At 42.3% G+C, this 24,926-nt stretch overlaps 1 protein-coding gene across 8 annotated transcripts in view; it reads left to right on the top strand.

Annotated features, from left to right (window-relative positions):
* MAST4 (microtubule associated serine/threonine kinase family member 4) overlaps positions 1-24,926 on the top strand; it is a 699,637-nt gene that overhangs the window by 641,266 nt on the left and 33,445 nt on the right. For all 8 annotated transcript variants that reach the window (XM_073584205.1, XM_073584199.1, XM_073584201.1 and 5 more), the window contains 2 exons: positions 7,560-7,692; positions 14,581-14,746. In XM_073584205.1, the coding sequence (XP_073440306.1) occupies positions 7,560-7,692; positions 14,581-14,746 (299 nt within the window). The remainder of the gene's footprint in view (positions 1-7,559; positions 7,693-14,580; positions 14,747-24,926) is intronic.

Here is a 24,926-nt window from a genome sequence, read left to right as displayed (position 1 = left end):
GTCTGATTCGGGAGTGCCGCCTACTTATTCTTTCCCATACACGAAATATTGGTTTGTAGCATTCTACTTCTAATAATTGAGCACTAAAGACCCTGGGCAATATCGTATTTCTCTGTCAGCATTGCATAGCCTATACATTTCCCTACTTAAGATTAGTGGCCCCCTTAAAGATCTTATCTCTTTGGCCTTATCCCCCCAGTTTGTGGAATACAAAAAAGAAAAAAAATGGTCAGGTCCTGAAGGTGCGAAATACATGGTTCTTTACAGGGTTAAACTGACCTTTATTGTGCCGAGGCTTACAGTACATGTGATTAATGCAGTATGACATTTAAATTCCCCTGGTTCTCCACTGATACTATACACAAGCAGCTTGTGACCGAGTACATGGAATCACTTGATGTGTCCTTGGAGATGTCACTATTTCTTATTGAACTTGTGAATTTGCATTCTCTGTATTTTAACAAACTGTTTTAAGAGAAAAAGTCATCTGGTTGAACCCATAATTTTTTTGCAACTAGCCAGTACTGTTAAATGTATGGGGGCCCTCTGGTTCCTCTCTGATGGTGAATGTTGAAGATGGCTTATTTGTCAACGCACTTCAGAGTCAAATCCAACTCCTTCCTCAGGACAACCACATGTGAAAGACTTTAGCCATTAAAAGGTATCAACCACTGAGGACTCTCAAATTTTAATATCTTTCCATCTTTAATATTATTGTATTTTCTAATCAGACAACTTCTTTAAATACCTACATAAGATCCAAACAGCCACCAAACCCTAAAATAACATTACTGTATTGGGGTTTGGCTAGGGCTGGTCATATCCAAGAAGTAGCATATTGAAGGAGGATAAATTTGACCGACGTATATCTTCATTTGGCTTCTAAGAGAACCCAATAAATTCTGGCTATTTGGCAAATTCCGCAATTTTAGTCTCAGAAAAAGTCAAGTGTCTGCAGGTGATTTGTGTAGCAGGATCTTTATAGATGGGCGTCCTAATCTCCCACAATCAGTACGCTGACATGTATACTGTGCTGTGCCCTTTGTACTACATTAAGCATGTATACAATAATTTATTAATCACTTTCCTGTGGCACACAAAGCCTAGCGGGAATGGCCGTTGAATATTTTCACAAAAGAACACAATTCCCCCCCTTTTGCATTGAACATAGAAGTTTGCATGCAGAGGCGGTGTGGAGGACGGGCACTGTGATGATGTCAGGGAGGATTAGCTGCCTCATTGTGACTAGGAAGCTTAACTAGATGAAATTTCAGATGGACGGACTAGTATGGTTCCCCCAGTTACTGAGGAGAATGGGGAAACAAAATCTGTAATGTGTCATCAAATTAGCTCTGCTATTTCTAATTAGAGGCACTGATGATTGGTGAACATGAATGGCGGGTTGTGTTATGTTTCTGGTAATAGATGATCCCATTTAGCATTGTTAGTACAGCACGATGCAGAAGTCAACGGGGGTATAGTGTGGTCGATCTCATGATTTCATACCATCCACAACTTTTCAACTTTTCTCATTATTTTTAAAGGTTGGGAAGTGTAGACATTTTATATCACAAAAAGGTGAGCCATGTATAGAATTACATTTTTGCTTATGTTTTTTTAAAACTATATAGACCATAAAAAATAGTAATTATGAATACAATAAATGATTCACGTAAGGATAGCTCACCGACCCAACAGACAATATTTGATATCTACGCTTTCGATAGCCGATGATCAGACTGAAGAACGCTCGTGCGACTTTTCGTTCCCGTCCATTGGTTTGCGTAAACTTGTCCTCCAATGAAACTAATACTTGTGTGGGTTTTTTAGATCACGTATTTTATGCAGGGAATGAACTGCAGATGAAACTGTATGCACAGAGATCCAATTTCACTAATGATCGTTTGGTCGCATACAGTGCTGCTGATTATTCCATGTAAATGGAAGAAAAAGAGCGCAGAGACTTGCGGTAATCGTTGACAGGCACTCGTTTGGACGGAGAAGCTGCTCGAGTATAAAGCACTTGAAGTGTACGTGCACACAATCTTCTCCTGGTGGATAGCACTCGAAAGTGTGCTGCAAAAATGCCTCATAAAATGAACATGCACAGTCAAAACGACAATCCTCTGCACATTGCGTTTTTTAACCTCTTTAAGATTTGGTAACGCCTTCTGCTGGGAAACTGCCTGTCTCCTAACTAGCTATTGATCACTGTCTTAAAAACCAGCTACTTTTGCAGCATTGTAATAGCTCTCTCTGGTTGGGAAGGTGTTAGAGGTAGTTTAGAATGCAAGGTACTTTGTTTGGAAGCGAAGTATCCTCGGTACCTTGTATTTTGCTGAACGTTCAGAACAAATGCCTAAAGACCCACCCATACACATTAAATTACAATCTGCCATACCTGTATGGATAGTTTGAAATCGGACGCCTGATCTTTTTGTTCTCCCTCTAGATAATTTATTTTTTTTGAACCACTACTATGTATTGAAAACGTGTGCTTGTTTGAGCCAATCATTCATGCGTTTGTAGAGAAAGAGTTGTGCATAGAGAGACACAGAAATGTTTTTGCTGAATTTTTTTTAAAAATCGCAGAAAACAAAATGTAATTGCGACCTCAAAGTGTGAGAACAGCCTTCTGTTATTGTAAGTGAGAAATCTACTGTTTTCTCGAAGGAATATGCCACAGAGAATGAGTCTTATGTTGTCCTAAAAGGTGCGATTAATTGCAGACAAATGAATTATCTCTTGGTGTTGATCCCTGGACATGTTGACTTGGCAATGCTCAGGAATAAACTTTCATACGAGCAATCATTCTATTATCACCCCTTATAAAGGGCCCTTAAAGGGCATTGGCTCTAAAATGGGTGACTCCTTCCAACAGTGCTCTTATTATTTTTCCTAATGCGTTATCTATGGGATTTTATCTATACTTGTAAGGACTGTGTGGGACAAACTACAACTAGGTCTTCCACAGTGTTGAAATGATGGTGGACTGTGGTCCAGCGAGTTAGTCAGAATGTTCTTTCGATCTATGTTCAACCAAAAAATAATAAGTTGTCCTATCTAGGATTGATGATATGACAAAAGGCAACTTTACAGTCTGTACACTGCACCTCCTACCCATCCCCTGAGGGCTATACTAATCTTATGGAAACATTACTGTGGTACAACCCATGGCAAAAATTATGGGATCACTGGCCTTGGAGGATGTTCATTCAGTTGTTTAATTTTGTAAAAAAAAAAGCAAATCTGTGGCGCCCCTGAGGGTTCAGTCGCCACAGAGGTACTGCACCTCTTCCTGAGGTGTGGTACCCCACCTGTTGTGAACTCATTTTCTGGTCTACCAGTTGTGAGTTCTCCTTCCGGGCTCCCTCTGGTGGTAACAGGAGGTAGTGAGGTTGATTTAAATCTGCCACCTGATGATGAGGATAACGATTGGATCTCTGGATTCTCAGACTGGATTTAAGACAGCCGACACCCTATTCTGGTGCTGGTGATTCCTTCTGGCTTGTTCAGGTCTTGGATTTCAGCTCTGTTCCAGTCATTTCAAGCTAAGTGTTTCTGCTAATGTTCACACTTGATTTTGTTGGTCTATTCAGTTTTTTGTGTGGTCAGCCAGCCCCGGCTGGGGCTGTGCTGAATTTCCACTCTTATTTATCTGTATTTGCCAAATTTGCTTTTTGTCCCTTATTAGATTGGCCTCTTTTTTGCTCTGTCTCAGAATATTTCAGAGTGCTGATGTAGTGGGAGAAGTCTAGTGACTTCAGGGTTAATTTTGTTATCAGAAGTGTTGGATATTATTTTTGTAGGGTTTTTTGGGCAGATTGCAGACAGTGTCTTTCCTTTCCTATCCTTTCTAGTTAGTTTGGACCCCATCATTTGCTCAGCCTATTTTCCTGCCTGTGTTTGTGTTTTCATCTTGTTTCACCGTCAATACATGTGTGGGGGCTGTCTATTCCTTTGGGGTCTGCTCTGGGGCAGTTTGTTTTCCCCTTTTCTTGCTTTAGGCTTATTTAGTCCTCCGGCCGTGATGAGGCGTCTAGGATCATCGTAGGAACGCTCCACGGCTGCTGCTAGTTGTGTGGTTAGGATCAGGGGTCTGCAATCTGCATAGTTACCAACCTCTCTGGTTTTCTGTGACTTAGCTTGTTTACTTTTCCTCCTCGGTGACCCATTCATAACACCCACCATTCAGGTAAGGTGGAGACACCTGACCACACTCCAACACCTGCATCCCACACAACATAGTAGTGTAGCAAAGCACCCTTTGGTGGCTCCCTGCTTGTAACACAAAGCATGCTGGGAGGCGGGTGGAGTTAGTTGGCATCAAAAGAGCGGGAAGAGCTTAGGAGTCGGGCAGTCAGTCAGTCTGACAGAGGGAGAGGAAGAGTGAAGATCCCCTGAGTGTGATGGATGAAGGACGTGCTGCAGCCGACCTCAGTGACCTGGGTCCGCTGGCACAGGAAAGAGACATTGATAGAAAGCCTGACTCTCTCCATAAGAAAGAAGGATTAGTACGGAACGTAAGGAGAGGAGGACTAAGGATCAGGGTTAGAGCAGAACCCTTCCCAAGTTCACCGTGCAAGGCCGGGGTCCGGTCCCCGAGGTTGTATGGATACTAATGGTCCTGCGACAGACACCGGAGGAATAGAAGTTGTCACCACTTTATTCCCACACAAGACTTGAAGGCACCACAGCCCACAGCATCGAGAGTGAGCTGGGACTTAGTAGCAAGGAGTCCCCGAAGCAGGCTACAGCTGTCTGCCGTACAAGTAGAGTTCATAGGAACATCTGACAGGAGGAACTCCAGTGTAACTCAGTACTGTGAGTACTTCACTATAGGCGCACAAAGGAGACGTTCAGAAAAGGCACATATGTTGACGGAGTGTTGGAAGGGAGTACTTCATCTTGCCTGGAGGTTGACTGAGCTCCTGACCTGGAGGACACAGCACCGAGGCGGGCACCTGTATGCACAACAGACTGTGAGTAAAGCTTTGGAACTGCATGCCCTGCTGTCCTCCGCTTATTACTGCGCTCTCCCTTAACACCTCTCTTCTTCATCTACACTGCCCTGGGACTACAGCCCTACCTGTGGAGGGCTGCACCACACCATCTGTCCCAGAGGATCTGTCTGCAGCGTCGGCTTAACATCTTCATTGCCGAGCACAACAGGTGGCGTCACGAATCATTTACTAATAAACTTTAATCATCATCATCCACACGCTCAACATTTCCCTTTTACAATGGACGCCCAGGGCCACGGACTGGGTCACAGCTACTGTGACATCTCCCATTGAACCCCACGGGCCCGGTACCGAGTACCCCACGACCTTGGTACGGGGCGATCCAACAGACATGGCACAAAACTAAAGTCCATTCAAATGGCAACTTTCTGGCTTTAAGAAACACTAAGAGAAATCAAGAACAAGAAACAGTAGTCAGTAATGGTTACTTTTTTTTAACCATTTTTTTAAATTTAATATGTAAATTTCATTCCCAAAGCTAACACCTGCAACAAATTAGATCTGCTCATTAGTCTGCATCTAAAAAGGAGTGATCACACCTTGGAGAGCTGTTGCACCCAATGGACTGACATGAATCATGGCTCCAACATGAGAGATGTCAATTGATACAAAGGAGAGGATTATCAAACTCTTAGAGGGTAAATCATCACGCAATGTTGCAAAAGATGTTGGTTACTCACAGTCAGCTGTGTCTAAAATCTGGACCAAATACAAACAACATGGGAAGGTTGTTAAAGGCAAACATATTGGTAGACCATGGAAGACATCAAAGCGTCAAGACCAGAAACTTAAAGCAATATGTCTCCAAAACAGGAAATGCACAACAAAGCAAATGAGGAACGAATGGGAGGAAACTGGAGTCATCGTCTGTGACCAAACTGTAAGAAACCACCTAAAGGAAATGGGATTTACATACAGAAAATGAAAGCCGTCATTAACACCTAAACAGAAAAAAACAAGGTTACAATGGGCTAAGGAAAAGCAATCCTGGTCTGTGGATGACCGGATGAAAGTCATATTCAGTGATGAATCGCGAATCTGCATTGGGCAAGGTGATGATGCTGGAACTTATGTTTGGTGCCGTTCCAATGAGATTTATAAAGATGACTGCCTGAAGAGAACATGCAAATTTCCACAGTCATTGATGATATGGGACTGCATGTCAGGTAAAGGCACTGGGGAGATGACTGTCTTTACATTTTCAATAAATGCACAAGTTTATGTTGATATTTTGGACCCTTTTCTTATCCCATCAATTGAAAGGATGTTTGGGGATGATGAAATCATTTTTCACGATGATATTGCATCCTACCATAGAGCAAAAATTGTGCAAACATTCCTTGAAAAAAGACACATAAGGTCAATGTCATGGCCTGCAAATAGTCCGGATCTCAATCCAATTGAAAATCTTTGGTGGAAGTTCAAGACAAGGCACCAACCTGCAAAGCTGATCTGGCAGCAGCAATCAGAGAAAGTTGGAGCCAGATTGATGCAGAGTACTGTTTGACGCTCATTAAGTCCATGCCTCAGAGACTGCAATCTGTTATAAAAGCCTGAGGTGGTGCAACAAAATACTAGTGATGTGTTGGAGTGGTTTTTTTTTGTTGGTTTGTTTTTCATGATTCCATAATTTTATCCCCTCAGAATTGAGTGATTCCATAATTTTTCCCCTATGCTTGGTTTAAAAAAGTAACAATTACTGACTACCACATTTTTTATTCTTGATTTCGTTTAGTGTTTCTTAAAGCCAGAAAGTTGCCATTTGAAATGACTTTAGTTCTGTGCCATGTCTGTGATCTGCTTTTTTTTCTACAAAATTAAACAACTTGAATGAACATCCTCCAAGGCCGGTGATTCCATAATTTTTGCCAGGGGTTGTAGTCATCTTCTTCTTCATTAAAATAACCAAGAAAGTCAACAGTAGTGTTGGCAATGACTAAACACCTTGGGGTCTGAAACGCATCTACCAATGTGAACTCTCCACTATAGGGTTAGTGGCTACTATGCTGTTATAATTGACTTTAAGAATTTTCAATAAACATTCGTTTTATGGGATTTTTGGAGCTGGATCCTTTTTTCTTCACTCGAACAGTAGCGTTGCCTCTATCTCTGAGAGATTGAAGTTTGGCTGCTTTGATTTGACAACATTTTCTCAGTAACTAATCCGGGCAGCCCACAACTTGTCAGATGTACTGTATTTAGCAATCTGATAAGATGCTTGACAAGCGCCTGTAGGTTCTAGCCCAGAAGGGTATATCACAGCTGAAGAGCAGACATGCTCCATCTTGATACAGGTTTCCTTAACCAAATAATAGTATTGATATTTATATATACTAAAATATTCTGCAGCACTTTACAATTTAGAGGGAATGTCTACAGAGTCCAGGATAATCCATGCTTTTAGGACTATTATTGCTGTTCACATACAATTGTGTACCTAATTACTGTTTTTTGTGTATACACAGGAAATAAAATCACACTTGGTTGAAATATGGCTTGTAGATCTATAAATTGAAGCATCTCTTTGTTTTACAGCTTGCTGGTAACCTCAATGGGACATATTAAGCTTACAGATTTTGGACTTTCCAAAGTGGGTCTTATGAGCATGACGACCAACCTTTATGAGGGTCACATTGAGAAGGATGCTCGAGAGTTTCTGGACAAGCAGGTCAGCTTCTTAACTACTATAATTTTTTTTTTTTTAAATTAGTCTTTCAGTCTTTAAAATCATGTTGACTTTTCAGATATCAAATAAAAAAAAGGGGGGAAGCCAGCACTGCTTGTGGTCAGAACGCAATACATAAAGTGCATATGCACATATTAACTTCAAACTGTACTTTAAAATGAGACATTTAGCAAACAATTGATCAATTCTTTGAGCCACCCCGCCACGTCACGGCATTCTCATATGGGGCAGTCCTACTCTGTTATTTATATTCGCTGTGCCATTACGGCCTCCTAAATGTATTAAAAGCAAGACTGTATAAAATGCAACCTGAAGAATTTCTGAATCACTCCCATGGCGCCAGAATGGCAAGCGCATAAAGGCCGCTCAGGACTGGACATGGCCATTTCAGATCTGACCTCCACACTGCCAGACCAGCAACCACAGATGAAGGGTGAAACAGGCCCAGACACAGGTGCATAATCAAATAGTGCATGGGGCAGGGTAGGGCTGCTGTATATGTGTAAACAGCACCCTAGATCAATCACAATAAAGGCAGATAGAATGGCGTGCATAATCAAGCGCGCACGGCAAAAAGTGGTGGTCAGCCACAAACCATTATCAAATAAAAAAGGGGGGAAGCCATCGCTGCCTATGGTCAGAACTCAGTACATAAAGTGCATATGCCCATATTGATTTCTAACTGTACTTTAAAATGAGACATTTATCAAACAATTGATCAATTCTTTGAGCCACCCCTCGGTCATGCTCTACTTTGGTTAATATATGAGGATATTAAAGCGAATGTGCCATCAGAAAATGATCCATTGTATCAGCTTTTTATGTTAAATGTCTTTGTTTTAATTTTTTACATTGAAAAATCAGAACTCTTGTAATATTTCCAGTAGCCACTGATTTAATATTAGACTCCTACTTTCTGTTGGGCTCATAGACATTAGCAGTAATAAACGGACTCGGATCCTACTGAATTGTATTGATGTATCTAATGAGCATGCGATCATCAGGCATTGGTCATTTGAAAGAGACGGGGCAGGAGGTGAGCTGTGAGAATCACCTGTTGTGTATGGTGATGGTGGTCCTGTGTTATCAGCTGTATGAAGACCTTTTACCTTTCACTGTAATCCTGTCTGTGATGATAATGAGAATTCTGATCAGTCCTCTGTTCCGAACAGTAAGTGTGAATCTAATATAAAGCCTAGTGGCCAACATGAACATTTAAAGGGGTACTCCAGGGAGATAAAACAAAATATGTGCTGGTCCTGCCCTCATATAATGAGATGTCCAGTGCACTCCAATTATCTTCTGAACACCTGTAATTTCGTGCGACAGGATCTGCTCCTCACTGCTCCCACCTTCCATCTAGGACTACAGTAGTGTGCAGGTCCCTGCTGTTACTATCAGCCGGTCTACTGATAATAGTTGTTTCTCTACAGAGAACAGGGGGCTTGGCTGTACACCCTCTTCTAGGACTGGGTGTTACAGCACGGAACTTCACACTGCTGTGTGATGTATTGTCCCAGATGGGAGGGGGGAGCAGCGAGGAGCAGCTCCTGTCGCACAGAATTACAAATGTTCTAAAGATAATTAAACTGCATTGGGCATATCATCTATATACTTTGAGGGCTGGGACCATACAAAAATGTATCTCTCCGGAGTACCCCTGTAAAGACATTTGCTTATATATATGTGTGTGTATATATATATATATATATATATATATATATATATATATATGTATGTGTATATATATATATATATATATATGTATATGTATATATATGAGAAATGGAATAAAAAAAATTATGAAACTATTAAAGTAAAATACATTAAATGTAAAAACCTGATTTAAGGAATAAGTTGTATTCTGATAATGCATTCCCCTATAAAGAGGAGCTTATATCTTTAGGCCGATGTGCATTATTACGCTGTCAGCAATGCCCCCCTTGAAAAATACCAAAGTCATTAACACTTAATATAACGGCCCATATCTCTGGAATGATATGGAGAATTTAAAGAGGACCTGGCACTTGCTCAAGAAAAAGTTAGATGCAAGATTTATATACCTTGTAAAAATCCCTGAGCTCTCCACATTTTTCTGGAGCACACTATGCGAAATCTTTTCTTTTCTGAGGTTGTGGACTTTCTCTTCTCCCTACCCGGCACTTGTAATTACCACTCAGGAGCACCTGAGACTGTTAGATCAGCTGCCAATCTGTGATTGGTAACATCTGAGAGGGACGGAAAAAAATTATGAAAAAACGCCCAGTTCGCTGCAAAGCAAAGATTTCACATACTGCGCTCCAGAAAGAAATCTTGTGAATATCTCTGCATTGAATTGACACTGCACAATCAGGGGAGCGCAGAAATTTTTAGAAGGTATTTATTTACATGTCTTTGAACAAGTGACTGGACCTCTTTCAAAAGAAAAAAATCAAACAAAAAACGACATACATACGACGAACAGTGAGAATAAAATAAGAGCAAAATCTGAACACTTCGAAATCAGATCCCCCTCCTATTAACTCAAAATTTCCTTAAGGCCATGTGCCCACGATGCAGATTTGCAGCGGTTCCGCAGCGGATTTTACCGCGCAGAAGCGTTGCATTTCTGCATTGTGATGTACAGTAGCCTTTAAATCAATGTACAAAAAAAAACGTTGTGCAGGCGCTGCAGATTTTTCCATGCGGTTTTCCCGCGGTACAAAATCTGCAGCATGTTACTTTTGTTCGGTTTTCCATCTCCCCTGTCACCAAATCCGCAGGGGGAAAACCGCGATGGAAAACCGCATGAAAACCGCATGAAAAATGGAAGAAATCCGCAGGAAAAATGCAGGTCATTTAACCTGCGGATTTCTTCCATTCTGTGCGGAAAAATCCGCAGGTCCAAAAAGTACGTCTGCACTCAGCCTTAAGGTTATTTAAAAAGCTCTTTATTGTGACACATACAACTACAGTCATATGCAAAAGTTTGGGCACCCCTATTAATGTTAACCTTTTTTCTTTCTAACAATTTTGGTTTTTGCAACAGCTATTTCAGTTTCATATATCTAATAACTGATGGACTCAGTTATATTTCTGGATTCAAATGAGGTTTATTGTAGTAACAGAAAATGGGCAATCTGCATTTAATCAAAATTTGGCTGGTGCAAAAGTATGGGCACCCTTATCATTTTCTTGATTTGAACTCTCCTAACTACTTTTTACTGACTTCCTGAAGCACTAAATTGGTTTTGTAACCTCATTGAGCTTTGAACTTCATAGCCAGGTGTATCAAATCATGAGAAAAGGTATTTAAGGTGGCCACTTGCAAGTAGTTCTCCTATTTGATTCTCCTATGAAGAGTGGCATCATGGGCTCCTCAAAACAACTCTCAAATGATCTGAAAACAAAGATTATTCAACATAGCTTTTCAGGGGAAGGATACAAAAAGTTGTCTCAGAGATTTAACCTGTCAGTTTCCACTGTGAGGAACATAGTAAGGAAATGGAAGAACACAGGTACAGTTCTTGTTAAGCCCAGAAGTGGCAGGCCAAGAAAAATATCAGAAAGGCAGAGAAGAAGAATGGTGAGAACAGTCAAGGACAATCCACAGACCACCTCCAAAGACCTGCAGCATCATAAAAATAGTGTTTTTCTTGGAATGCTGTGTTTTTTAGCCTCCATGCATAACGCCTTTTTGTTTGACCAAACAACTCAATCTTTGTTTCATCAGTCCACAGGACCTTCTTCCAAAATGTAACTGGCTTGTCCAAATGTGCTTTTGCATACCTCAGGCGACTCTGTTTGTGGCGTGCTTGCAGAAACGGCTTCTTTCGCATCACTCTCCCATACAGCTTCTCCTTGTGCAAAGTGCGCTGTATTGTTGACCGATGCACAGTGATACCATCTGCAGCAAAATGATGCTGCAGGTCTTTGGAGGTGGTCTGTGGATTGTCCTTGACTGTTCTCACCATTCTTCTTCTCTGCCTTTCTGATATTTTTCTTGGCCTGCCACTTCTGGGCTTAACAAGAACTGTACCTGTGTTCTTCCATTTCCTTACTATGTTCCTCACAGTGGAAACTGACAGGTTAAATCTCAGAGACAACTTTTTGTATCCTTCCCCTAAACAGCTATGTTGAATAATCTTTGTTTTCAGATCATTTGAGAGTTGTTTTGAGGAGCCCATGATGCCACTCTTCATAGGAGATTCAAATAGGAGAACTACTTGCAAGTGGCCACCTTAAATAACTTTTCTCGTGATTTGATACACCTGGCTATGAAGTTCAAAGCTCAATGAGGTTACAAAACCAATTTAGTGCTTCAGGAAGTCAGTAAAAAGTAGTTAGGAGTGTTCAAATCAAGAAAATGATAAGGGTGCCCATACTTTTGCACCAGCCAAATTTTGATTAAATGCAGATTGCACATTTTCTGTTACTACAATAAACCTCATTTGAATCCAGAAATATAACTGAGTCCATCAGTTATTAGATATATGAAACTGAAATAGCTGTTGCAAAAACCAAAATTGTTAGAAAGAAAAAAGGTTAACATTAATAGGGGTGCCCAAACTTTTGCATATGACTGTATGTTAAACCTTTCCTTGTTGAACTCATTGACTGAAAGTAATGCATGACAGAAATCGAATATCCATATTCTTTACGATTCTGCCTAGTTAATTTTCTTGGTTGTCTACCCAAAAATACGATTGTACTGTCGTAATATTTTAAGACAACACAATAAGACCCTAAGGGAAGTCTGAGAATCTCTGGAGACTACTTTGGGGCTTATGATGCATTGTACAATTAAAGGTGATAAAATCTTAGCCGTGGTCCATTTACTTTTTTTTCATGCCTCATTAGCGATTGTCCACAATCTGTTTGTTCTAAAGTGACTTGGGAGAGAAATCCATCTGAACAATATCTTGGCGGAATATATGTTTCCTTCCATTTTCCTGCTGCAATATAAATGGTTTGGTTCATTCTTCTTAATTTAATATTTTTTTTTTTAATGTGAAGACATAATTTTTATTTTTGGTTTAACCATACTCAGTATGTCAAATGAATTACCAGCAGGATTTCTTACCCTTCTGTTTTTATCCCCAGTGTTTGCGGGAGGGGGATATAAAACTGTTGTGAATATATGCAGAAAATTGATGTTTATTAGTTTTAAGCTGCTCGGCTCATGTCTAACTTTCGGCAGCAGCGGTGAGAGCTGGCGGTAATTAAGCAGCTGTGTCTCATCCATCACTCGTAAGGTAGACTGGGCCTCATGTTGTTAGGACAAATATTTCTAGTTAAGATATATAGCTCCGTTCCCCTTTAATAACAGTCTATCCCTGTAATATGGAGAAATAAAAAATATAAACTTGCACTTTAAAGAAGCACTCTCTTCAACATTTTTATCCTTTTAATATATTGCAATGATCATATTATATAGCACTGTGTACTTCCAATTGCTCATTTTGCCTTTCTGCACAGCTAATGCTTCTCTTTTCTCTGCCCTGTTTTGAAACAAAGTCTTTTGTACCTTCATTTATCATCCCACCTCTTCAAAAATGACCCAGCTGCTACCTCACCCAAACACCCATCCCCCAACCAGAGACTTTTGCAGTGACCCATGACACATACTGGGAAAATTGACCTCCTATTTCTACATAGAGCTTAGATAGATTCAGTTAGTCAGTTTTTAATCATGTGATGTCATAGATCTAATGGGAAAGAGAAGAATTAGCTGGGTAGAAAGGCTAAAAGAGCAATTGTAATTACAATGTGCTATATAATGTGATGACTGCAATATATTAAGAGGATACATTTTTTATCAAATACTATTGCCATATAGCGTACACATAGCACAGAAATATATGTTCTACACAATAGAAATCAACAAATTGATTCTAAACTAACCAAATTAATTTACACTTTCCCAAAGTTCTTTGATTAATTTTTCTGGATTCGAAAGAGTCATAAAGGGTTCATTTTTCATTTGACTTATACTCCTCTCACCCCAGCCCTCATTTGTCCAGCTGCACAGCCCCTCACTGCTCTGGTCTTCCATCATCTCCAGATGCCTCCCAGAATCTTTGACATTCCATGCCATCTAGGCCTCAAAGTGTCATGACAGTGCGTGAATATAGTCAATGCCCAGTCCAACTGAAGGCCAGAATTGAGAAAGGCTGTGCGGCTGGATTGGTAAAGGCCAGACAGAGGCGAGTATAGTTTTCAAAGGAAATTTCTTGGCCAAATTTTAAGTGGATCTGGAGTAAAACTATGGTCTATCCCCTGGTGGATGCTTGAACAAAACATGATCCTAAACTTTTTCTCAGTATCCAACCCATCCAGAAACTGCATGTCTGGAAAGACCCAAAGAACAAAGAGCCCGATTTATTAAGGCCAGCGTTGTTCACGCCTGTTTTGATGACTAGATGTCCTGGAGCCAGACTCTCCTGATTTGCAAAGAGGCATATGCCAGTTCATGATTCAGGAGCATCTGACGAGTGGTGTGCTCCTCCTATGCCCTGCTGGAGTAAAAATTGTGGCATAGTGAATGCCACTGCTCACCTGGATTTGGCAAACGCTGGTCGTCATGTCCCTGTCCCTCATCCCTCATCCCACTTTGTCAAAGCTTGGCAGAAAATGGTGTTAGAATGCCAAAAGTTAGAAAATTTTGCGCAGCCTCAAGTTACAGCAAAATTTTGTGAGTTTTCAAAGCTTTTTACTACACAATGCTGTCAATAAAGCTTTGATGAATCTAGCCCATATGGTTTTGGTGTACAGATTAGGACAGAATTGTTTTACTTTTTTTTTTGTTCTTGGTATTTTGCGTCCTATTTAGTTTGCCTGTATAAATGATAATTTTATTGATCGTCATGTGTTTCATCAATTGGATTTTAGGTTTGTGGAACGCCCGAATACATTGCCCCAGAAGTGATTTTGAGACAAGGTTATGGGAAGCCTGTTGATTGGTGGGCGATGGGAATTATCTTGTATGAATTCCTGGTCGGATGCGTCCCCTTCTTTGGGGATACACCAGAGGACTTGTTTGGTCAGGTTATCAGTGGTAAGTAAAAGGTCAAGGTGAAATGCATTTTTGTTGTCCGGGTTCAATTTATAAAAATGTACCGTATTAACGTATAAACAGTGGGAACATTAGATGTTGCCCCACAAATAGTTATTATATAAAACGGAGCACATTTTCTATTGGAGTAATAAGGAAAAAAAAATTTGTGTCCTGATTTTGTCGTTGCATACTTGTTGTGGCGCCCCTTCTGTTCTTGTAATTGTCCACCTGTGTTCAGTGCTGGTGGTCACACATGCTCAGTAGCTGAGTTCCACCACTTGGATCCTTTTGCACATGGGCAATGGAATGGAATAGAAAGCCAGATCTTAGAAATATAAAGGCGAAGGAACAACAACAGCAAAAAACCTGCCAGATTCAGGACAAGCAGCGACATTTACACCATGTAAAAATATGATGTATTTATGGCAAGTGACAGATCGTATTTAAAGTAATTCCAATTGAAATGTTATAGTTTACATGATCTCACAGAGAAATGTGACATGTATTCATGGGCAACCTCATTTAAAAGGGTTATCGATCATTGGGTAAAGCTATATCTTGGTTTACGTAGTTATGTAGGTTGAGACAAAGACATCAGCCCATCAAGTTCAAGCTTTTTCCACTCGTTATACTTTGTCACTAGATTATTTATAACCCACGGGGGCGTGGCCTAGCACCTGATGTGAGCGGTCGGCTTCTGGAGCTCCTCCGCTGAGACCGGCAATTATCCTGACGATAAGACCCCTCTGGAGGCTGGTGAATCTCTGGGCGGCTGAGAAGAGACTCAGGAGGTTGGCCCCGACGGGTGAAGTGGTGCGGAGCTGCAGCGATGGTCCGGAGAAGGCAGCAGGATGCCAAGGCAGGAGCGGGGATCCGCACCCAAGATGGCGCCGACAGCGTGGAGGCGGCTGAGAGAGCGGACGCTGCAAATGCCTCTTATGCAAAGAGGCTAGAAGTGGCGGCCAAGCTGGAGAAATATGCCTGGGTGGAGGGAGCACGGCAGGAGATGGCTGAAGAGAAGGAGGAACAGGCTGGAGAACGGAGGAATGAGCAAGGAGAAGGCTCTGAGGATGATGCGGTACAGGGGGGGCCGGAGGGGGAAGAAGGTGGAAGGGGGAATGATGATGTGGAACAAGAGAATGTGGAGGAGCTGGTTATAGGGGAGCACACTTTGCGGGACATTTATGAACTGATCAGATCATGCAAAATTGCGATAACAACGTTAACTCACAGAGTGGATGGAACTATAGCAGAAGTTACTACAATAAAGGCAGACATGGGCAAAATGGATAAGAGAGTGGGAGAGGTGGAGGAGAGAGTGAGTGTGTTGGAAGACCATTTCTCTAAAATGCAAAAGGCCCACACTGTGTTTGCAAAAATGTGCTGCTCTGATTAATAAGACTGATGATCTGGAGAATCGTTCACGGAGGAACAATGTAAGATTAGTGGGTATCCCTGAGAAGACTGAAGGAAATGACCCTACAAAATTTATTGAAAAATGGCTCCAGGACAAGATAGGTGGTGATAACCTGTCTAAGATGTTTGTGATGGAAAGGGCTCATCGAGTTCCTATGAAACCCCTCCCGATGGGATCCCCCCCTCGTACGGTCCTTGCCAAGATCCTGAACTATAGAGATAGAGATGCCATATTGAGGTGTGCTCGTACGGCTGAAGACATGTGTATTAATGGCCAGAAGATCTCTATTTATCCAGACTATTCGGCTGAGGTACAAAAACAGAGGATGAGCTATGGAGGGGTTAAAAGGAGACTGAGAGATTTGAAGTTGGTGTATTCTACTCTCTACCCAGCGAAATTGAGAGTTGTAGCACTGGGGACGGTTCATTTTTTTCCAACACCAGAAGACGCCACCAAGTGGCTGGACTTAAATCAGCAGAAGCTCTCGGCTAATAAAGAAAGAGGGAAGTGAAGGGATGAGGCCGGAAGTGAAGAAGTTACTGCCATATTGCTGCCTTTGGACTTTGAGTTCACAATTTATTGTGGTTTCCGGAGGACTTATTGTCAAAATGTTTTATATGCGGAGGGGCTGGGGAGGTGTTTTAGTAACAGCGGATTAAGGGTACTATGGAAGAGGTAGCTAGACGCTGGACTACCTACTCTCTGATAAGAGAGGTGAACGACAACAGCGGATTAGTTGTGGGTTACTGTGTTAAAGAATATGGGGGGGAGATGGGAGGGTAGGGTTGGGGATTGTTGCGGGGAAGTGAGACTTACAATTTGCTGGGAACAGTGTCCTATCTTAAGGGGTCGGGAATTGGTACTTGGGAGGTATCATGGTGAGAGACACAATTAAAGTCGTTAGCTGGAATATAAGAGGACTGTCGGAGGGGAACCGGAGAACGGCAATAATGGAGTATGTGAGAAAACGGGGCCCGGATGTCATTTGTCTCCAAGAGACACATTTGCTTGCAGAAAAAGTAGATGTGCTAAAAAGAAGGTGGATAGGGAGGTCTTACCATTCTACGTATTCCTCGTATGCTAGGGGGGTATCGGTGTTGATTGGGGCGTCCACTCCCTTTGAAGAAATTGAGTGCCATGTAGATAGGGATGGGCAATATGTTCTATTATTCTGTAAACTCTATGGGCAATCACTATGTCTTGCGGCTGTTTACTTCCCACCCCCATAATCTGGGAAAAAGGTACAAGAAATATTTGAATTGTATAAACTGGGTATGGGGTTTCCCATGTTAATCATTGGAGATGTCAATAATGTGATGGATGAAGGGTGGGATAGACATAAGAAAGATTCATGCAAAGGTATTAAAAAACTGTCGAAGTTTGGGAATTATATGACGGAGATGGGGATGGTGGACCTCTGGAGGGTGAGGAATGAGAGCGTAGTTTGCTACTCCTGCTATTCGGCAACTTATGGCTCCCTCTCCAGGATTGACCTGGCACTGGGAAATGATTTAATGACGCGTATGGTCTGTGGAATTGAATATCTGCCGAGGGTGATTTCAGACCATAGGCCTATAGAGCTTTTGATTAGACGGGCAGGTGGGAGGCATGGACGGGGAGTGGGATGGAAATTGCACCCATTGTGGCTTGAACATATTGATATGGATATCATTAAGAAGGAAATCACAGAGTACTGGCAGTTTAATGAGGAAAGTGTGGAGGGGCGGGTGGTGTGGGATGCAATGAAAGCTTTTCTGAGGGGTATTCTTTTTAGGGAAATTTCTAGATGTAAATCCAGGACTAGGTTGGAAGATAAGGAGATCATAGAGGATTTGGAAAGAGCAGAAAGGGATATGGTGTCGGACCCATCAGAGAACTAAATGTAGTTGAAAAGAAGCTCAGGAAGCGGTTAATAAGCTATATATAAAAAAGGCGGAGAGAAGAAGAGCTTTTCAGAAAGTACAGTTTTTTGAGGATGGGGAAAGAGTGGGACACTTACTTTCGGTGGTAGCTGCTGCACAGAGGGAATCGGGGTATGTATACAAACTAAGAACGGGAGAGGGGACTGTATTGACGGAAGTAGAGGATATTTTAGGGGAGTTTAAAAGTTTTTATGAGCAGCTGTATACGTCAGGGGTGGGAGATATAATGGGGAATATTGAAAGTTTCTTGGGTGAGGCGAAACTGCCTAGGATTGGGGACGATGATAGGGGAAGGTTGGAGGAACCTATAACGGAGGAGGAGATTAGATCTGCTATTATGTCAATGGCTAATAACAAGGCTCCTGGGGATGATGGACTTCCGGTTGAGATATATAAGAATTTAATGGACATCTCAGTGGCCAAATTAAAAAAAGTCTTTGAGGAGGCGTTAAGGGTGGGAGAGCTGCCGGTGTCCATGAGAGAGGCGATAATAGTAGTCATTTTAAAGGAAGGAAAGGACCCGGAATTGGCGGAATCGTATAGGCCAGTTTCATTGTTGTCGGCGGACGTTAAGATTTTGGCTAAAGTTTTGGCCGGTCGACTGGCAAGTGTGGTCCAGGGTCTGGTCCATCCTGATCAGTCTGGCTTTATGCCAAATAAGTCTACAGCGATAAATCTACGTAGATTATTCTTGAACTTGCAGGTGCCGTCGGATAATGAAGGAAATAGAATTGTAGTCTCCTTGGATGCGCGTAAGGCATTTGATAGTGTTGAATGGTGCTATCTTTCGGAAGTGTTTAGATCTTTTGGTTTTGGAACAATTTTTGTCTCGTGGGTGAGGTTATTGTATTTTTCTCCAACTGCTAGGGTGAGAGTTAATGGGGAGGTTTCTGGAAGTTTTGGTTTACATAGGGGGACTAGGCAGGGGTGTCCGCTGTCGCCGCTGCTTTTTGCATTGGCAGTGGAGCCCCTGGCGCAGACAATTAGGAATTCGACTTTGGTTAAGGGGTTCCGGTATGGTATGATAGAGGAGAAAAAAGCCTTATACGCAGATGACATACTATTATTTTTAGAAAATTCTGGAGGGGCCTTGGAGGGGGCGATGAACATTCTTGGGGCATTTGGGGAGGTTTCGGGTCTGGAGATCAATTGGGCAAAGTCAAATATTTTGCTGGTAGATGAGGGGGGCGGGGAGATTCTGACGGCGCTGGAGGGTAGTAGGTTGCCGGTGGTTCAGCGGTTCAAATATCTGGGAGTTCAGGTGTCCCTTCCTCTTTCGAGTTATATTGATTTAAATCTGTCCCCATTACTGGACAAATTTAGGAAGAAAGTAGGGGTGTGGTGTAGGTTGTGCCTCTGTGGTGGGTAGGATAAACCTGGCTAAAATGATTCTTATGCCCCAATTGTTATATATATTGCATAACTCCCCTGTTTGGCTGCCCCAAAGGTGGTTTCGTACCATTAACTCTATATTTCGAGACCTGGTATGAGGGAAAAAACAGCCAAGAATCAGGCTGGAACTCATGCAGAGGCCTAAAGATGGGGGGGGGATTGGCTCTTCCGAATCCCTGGATTTATTTTTTGGCGGCACAGGGTCAGCAGTTAAGAGGATGGAGTGAGGAGAAAGGACTGGGTTCGGTTCAAAGGATTATGGTTTGGTTGGTGGGAAGGGACCCATTGGTTCAAGGTCTGGAGGCAGGGAATTTTGGGAAGCTGGGTGGGACCTATCCTACTTTGATGCTAATCCACAGAGTTTGGGAGGCAATTAAAAGGACAAGAGAAGTGGGAGCATTAACAAATCTCTCCCCAATTTGGAACAATGAAGTACTGCCTGAATTTGTTAAAATGGGGGAATTTAAAAATTGGATATCACTAGGTATACTATATGTGGATCAGATACAGGACGAACGGGGGTTATTGTCCTTTGAGACACTGCGGGGGAGGTATGGGTTGCGGGAGACCAGTAGGTTTCAATATGGACAGCTGAGACATGCCTATCAGGCGCAGAGTAAAATGGTTGATGTGAAAATTTGTAGAGATATTCTGGTGGACTATGTATGTGCGGTGGGTGGAACGAAGGGGGTAGTTTCAAATATTTATAGGGATTTGTTACATACCTTTCTTAATAGATTTCCCATTAAAGCAAAAGAGAAATGGGAGGAAGAGGTGGGAAGGATAGAGGAGGATATATGGGAAGATATCATGGCATATATTCCTCAGTTATCATTAAGTGAGCCGGGTAGACTCTCACAATATTATGTACTTCACAGAGTATATAGAACTCCAGATAGGCTTTATAGGGCAGGGTTGAGACAGACTTCTGAATGTCCTAGGTGTCGGTCTGAGGGAGCGGGGATTTTGCATATGTTATGGCAATGTACGAGACTGAATGCATACTGGTTGGAGGTGGGAGAAGCAATTGGGAAATCGTATGGATGTACAATCACATGGGATCCTGTGGTATGCATTTTGGGTTATGTAGAGGAGATCCAAGTTCAAAATCATCATAAACTGGCTATAGCTAGATTATTGTATGTTACACGTAAATTGATTGCCAGACATTGGTTGAGTGGAGAGCCGCCGACTCTGCGGGAATTTTATAGACAGTCTGATGTAGTTGTTAAAATGGAAAAGGATATTTATAAGAAAAGGAAAAGTGTGAAATCTTTTGAATCACTTTGGAAACCATGGGTGGAGAGAAACTGATTCCGGAGGGATGCTGTTTACTCGTGTAAGCAATGGATGCTAATGTCTCATTATTGGCTATTGAGGATTTAAGGGAGGGGGGGTGGAGGGAGGGAAATGGGGGATTGGTTTATAATGTTTGTAAATATGTCTATGCTCCTTTTTTGGGCACAATTGTGTGCAATGTCATTTTGAATCTTGTTAATAAAAATTATCTGATTTAAAAAAGATTATTTATAACCCACAATGCCATTTGTTGTAAGAAAAGCAGCCAGTCCTTTTCTAAATCCTGTAATAGTGTCTGCCATTACTACCTCTTGTGGTCAGGCATTCCATAGTCTGACTGCTCTAACTATAAAGAACCCTTTCCTATTTAGCTGCTGGAATCGCCTTTCCTCCACAGGAAATGAAAGTCCCCTTTGTAAGGTCTCTGTAAGGAATAGGTCATGTGCCAATCCTTTGTACAAACGACACATATACTTATACATATAAGTAATCAGCTTTTCTAACCTCTCCTCATTTGAGAGGCCTTCCATCCCTTGTAAGGCTATGTGCACACGGTGCGGATTTTGCTGCGGATCCGCAGCGGATTTGGCCCTGCGGATTCGCTGCGGAACTGCAGGTCAAGTACAGTACCATTATTGGCTATGTACTTAAAATCTGCTGTGCACATGTGATTTCTAATGGGGTAACAACAGATTGGGATCAGGGGATTTTATCGTGTTTTTTTTTTTTTTTTTTTTAAATACACCCTAAAATTTTCTTTGCTTTTGCAGCTGATACTTGACATTGATTGAATACTGGTGCTCATCTTACTTTTAATCGGAATTCCAGAGGCCTTCTCCTAAAAGAGTAATGTTCTCGGCAGCACATCGTTCTTTGTAAATAGGACATGTGCTCCCGAGAACAACGACAGTCTATGTACACAGAACAAACTATTATTGGTGGTTTTGTGCACATATTATTTAGTCTGCCTATGTAAACGGGCTGTTAAACGACCATCATTTAACGCCGCAGATCTCATGATTTAACCCCTTAACGACCACCGATACGCCTTTTAACGGCGGTAATAAAGGGTACTTAAACCACAGCGCCGTTAATTCACGGCGCTGTGATTTAAGTGAATAGCGCCCCAATGTCGGATTTTCTCCGGGGTCTCGGCTGCCAGGGGTAGCCGAGACCCCAGAGAACATGAATCAGTCGGTTTTTACCGACCCCCGCTTTTGCGATCGCCGTTATTAACCCTATAACGGCGACCGCAAAAAAAAAAAAAGCCGCGATTTTACATTTAATTTCTTTCCTCTGATGTGATCGCACATCAGAGGATAGAGAAATAGGGTCCCCGGTCCCCTCCCGGTACCTCTCCCTTGTCCTCCGTCCCCTCCCGGTGGTCCCGCGCCCGCCGGCGTCATCCGATGGGCGCCGCCATCTTGAAAATGGCGGGCACATGCGCAGTGCGCCCGCCGGGAATCTGCTGGCTCCGGCTGGCAGATTCCATTCATTATTTTGATCACTATGATAAACGATCATAGTGATCAAAATAATAAAAATAGTACATAACCCCCCCGTTTATCACCCCCTTATATAGGCACACATAATGAAATAAAAAAATATTTTTTTTTTCAGTTTTCCATAAGGGTTAGGGTTAGGTTAGGGTTAGGTTAGGGTTAGGTTAGGGTTAGGCTAGGGTTAGGGTTAGGTTAGGCTAGGGTTAGGGTTAGGCTAGGGTTAGGCTAGGGTTAGGGTTAGGCTAGGGTTAGGCTAGGGTTAGGCTAGGGTTAGGGTTAGGCTAGGGTTAGGGTTAGGTTAAGGCTAGGGTTAGGGTTAGGCTAGGGTTAGGCTAGGGTTAGGCTAGGGTTAGGGTTAGGCTAGGGTTAGGCTAGGGTTAGGCTAGGGTTAGGGTTAGGCTAGGGTTAGGGTTAGGCTAGGGTTAGGCTAGGGTTAGGGTTAGGCTAGGGTTAGGGTTAGGTTAAGGCTAGGGTTAGGGTTAGGCTAGGGTTAGGCTAGGGTTAGGCTAGGGTTAGGGTTAGGCTAGGGTTAGGCTAGGGTTAGGGTTAAGCTAGGGTTAAGGTTAGGCGAGGGTTAGGCTATGGTTAGGGCTAGGCTAGGGTTAGGGGTTAGGGTTGGGCTAGGGTTAGGGTTGGGCTAGGGTTAAGGGTTAGGGTTGGGCTAGGGTTAGGGTTGGGCTAGGGTTAGGGCTAGGGTTGGGCTAGGGTTGGGCTAGGGTTAGGGCGAACTAGGATTAGGGTTAGGATTAGGGATTAGGGTTGGGATTAGGGTTAGGGGTGTGTTGGGGTTAGGGTTGGAGCAAGAATTGAGGGGTTTCCACTATTTACCAACTTTGGGGGTCTAAAAATTGGGGTCTAAAAAATCACTTTTGTGGAAATAAAAAAGACTTTTTATTTTCACGGCTCTGCGTTTATAAACTTCTGTGACGCGCTTGGGGGTTCAAAGTGCTCACCACACATCTAGATAAGTTCCTTAGGGGGTCTAGTTTCCAAAATGGAGTCACTTGTTGGGGGTTTCCACTGTTTAGGCCCATCAGGGGCTCTGCAAACGCAACATGATGCCCGCAGACCATTCCATCAAAGTCTGCATTCCAAAATGGCACTCCTTCCCTTCCGAGCTCTCCCATGCGCCCAAACAGTGGTTCCTCCCCACATATGGGGTATCAGCGTACTCAGGACAAATCGCATAATAACTGTGGGGGTATGATTTCTCCTGTTACCCTTGTAAAAATAAAAATTTGGGGGTGAAAAGATCATTTTTGTGGAAAAAAAATGGATTTCTTATTTTCACGGCTCTACGTTATAAACTTCTGTGAAGCACTTGAAGGTTCAAAGTGCTCACCACACATCTAGATAAGTTCCTTCATGGGTCTAGTTTCCAAAATGGAGTCACTTGTTGGGGGTTTCCACTGTTTAGGCCCATCAGGGGCTCTGCAAACGCAACATGATGCCCGCAGACCATTCCATCAAAGTCTGCATTCCAAAATGGCACTCCTTCCCTTCCAAGCTCTCCCATGCACCCAAACAGTGGTTCCTCCCCACATATGTGGTATCGGCGTACTCAGGACAAATCGCATAATAACTGTGGGGGTATGATTTCTCCTGTTACCCTTGTAAAAATAAAAATTTGGGGGTGAAAAGATCATTTTTGTGGAAAAAAAAATGGATTTCTTATTTTCACGGCTCTACGTTATAAACTTCTGTGAAGCACTTGAAGGTTCAAAGTGCTCACCACACATCTAGATAAGCTCCTCCATGGGTCTAGTTTCCAAAATGGAGTCACTTGTTGGAGGTTTCCACTGTTTAGGCCCATCAGGGGCTCTGCAAACGCAACATGATGCCCGCAGACCATTCCATCAAAGTCTGCATTCCAAAATGGCACTCCTTCCCTTCCAAGCTCTCCCATGCACCCAAACAGTGGTTCCTCCCCACATATGGGGTATCAGCGTACTCAGGACAAATCGCATAATAACTGTGGGGGTATGATTTCTCCTGTTACCCTTGTAAAAATAAAAATTTGGGGGCGAAAAGATCATTTTTGTGGAAAAAAAAATGGATTTCTTATTTTCACGGCTCTACGTTATAAACTTCTGTGAAGCACTTGAAGGTTCAAAGTGCTCACCACACATCTAGATAAGTTCCTTAATGGGTCTAGTTTCCAAAATGGGGTCACTTGTTGGAGTTTTCCACTGTTTAGGCACATTAAGGGCTCTCCGAACGCAACATGGCATCCGATCTTAATTCCAGCCAATTCTGCGTTGAAAAAGTCAAACGGTGCTCCATCCCTTGCGAGCTCTGCCGCGTGCTGAAAAAGGGGTTTACCCCCACATATGGGGTATCGGCGTATTCAGGAGAAATTGTACAACAAATTTTGTGGTTGATTTTCTCTTTTAACACTTGTGAAAATAAAAAAAATTGGTTCTGAAGTAATTTTTTTCCAAAAAAAAGTTAAATGTTAATTTTTTCCATCCACATTGCTTTCGTTCCTGTGAAGCACTTAAAGGGTTAATAAACTTCTTGAATGTGGTTTTGAGCACCTTGAGGGGTCTAGTTTTTAGAATGGTGCCACGTTTGGGTATTTTCTGTCATGTACACCCCTCAAAATGACTTTTAATATGATGTGGTCCCTAAAAAAAATGGCTTTGTAA

Source organism: Dendrobates tinctorius, unplaced genomic scaffold, assembly GCF_039654945.1.
Source record: "Dendrobates tinctorius isolate UK_male_01 unplaced genomic scaffold, ASM3965494v1 ptg000083l, whole genome shotgun sequence".
In the NCBI taxonomy this organism is placed as follows: Eukaryota; Metazoa; Chordata; class Amphibia; order Anura; family Dendrobatidae; genus Dendrobates; species Dendrobates tinctorius.
Note: the sequence above shows the minus strand (reverse complement) of the source record. Positions and strands in the feature narration are given on the sequence as shown.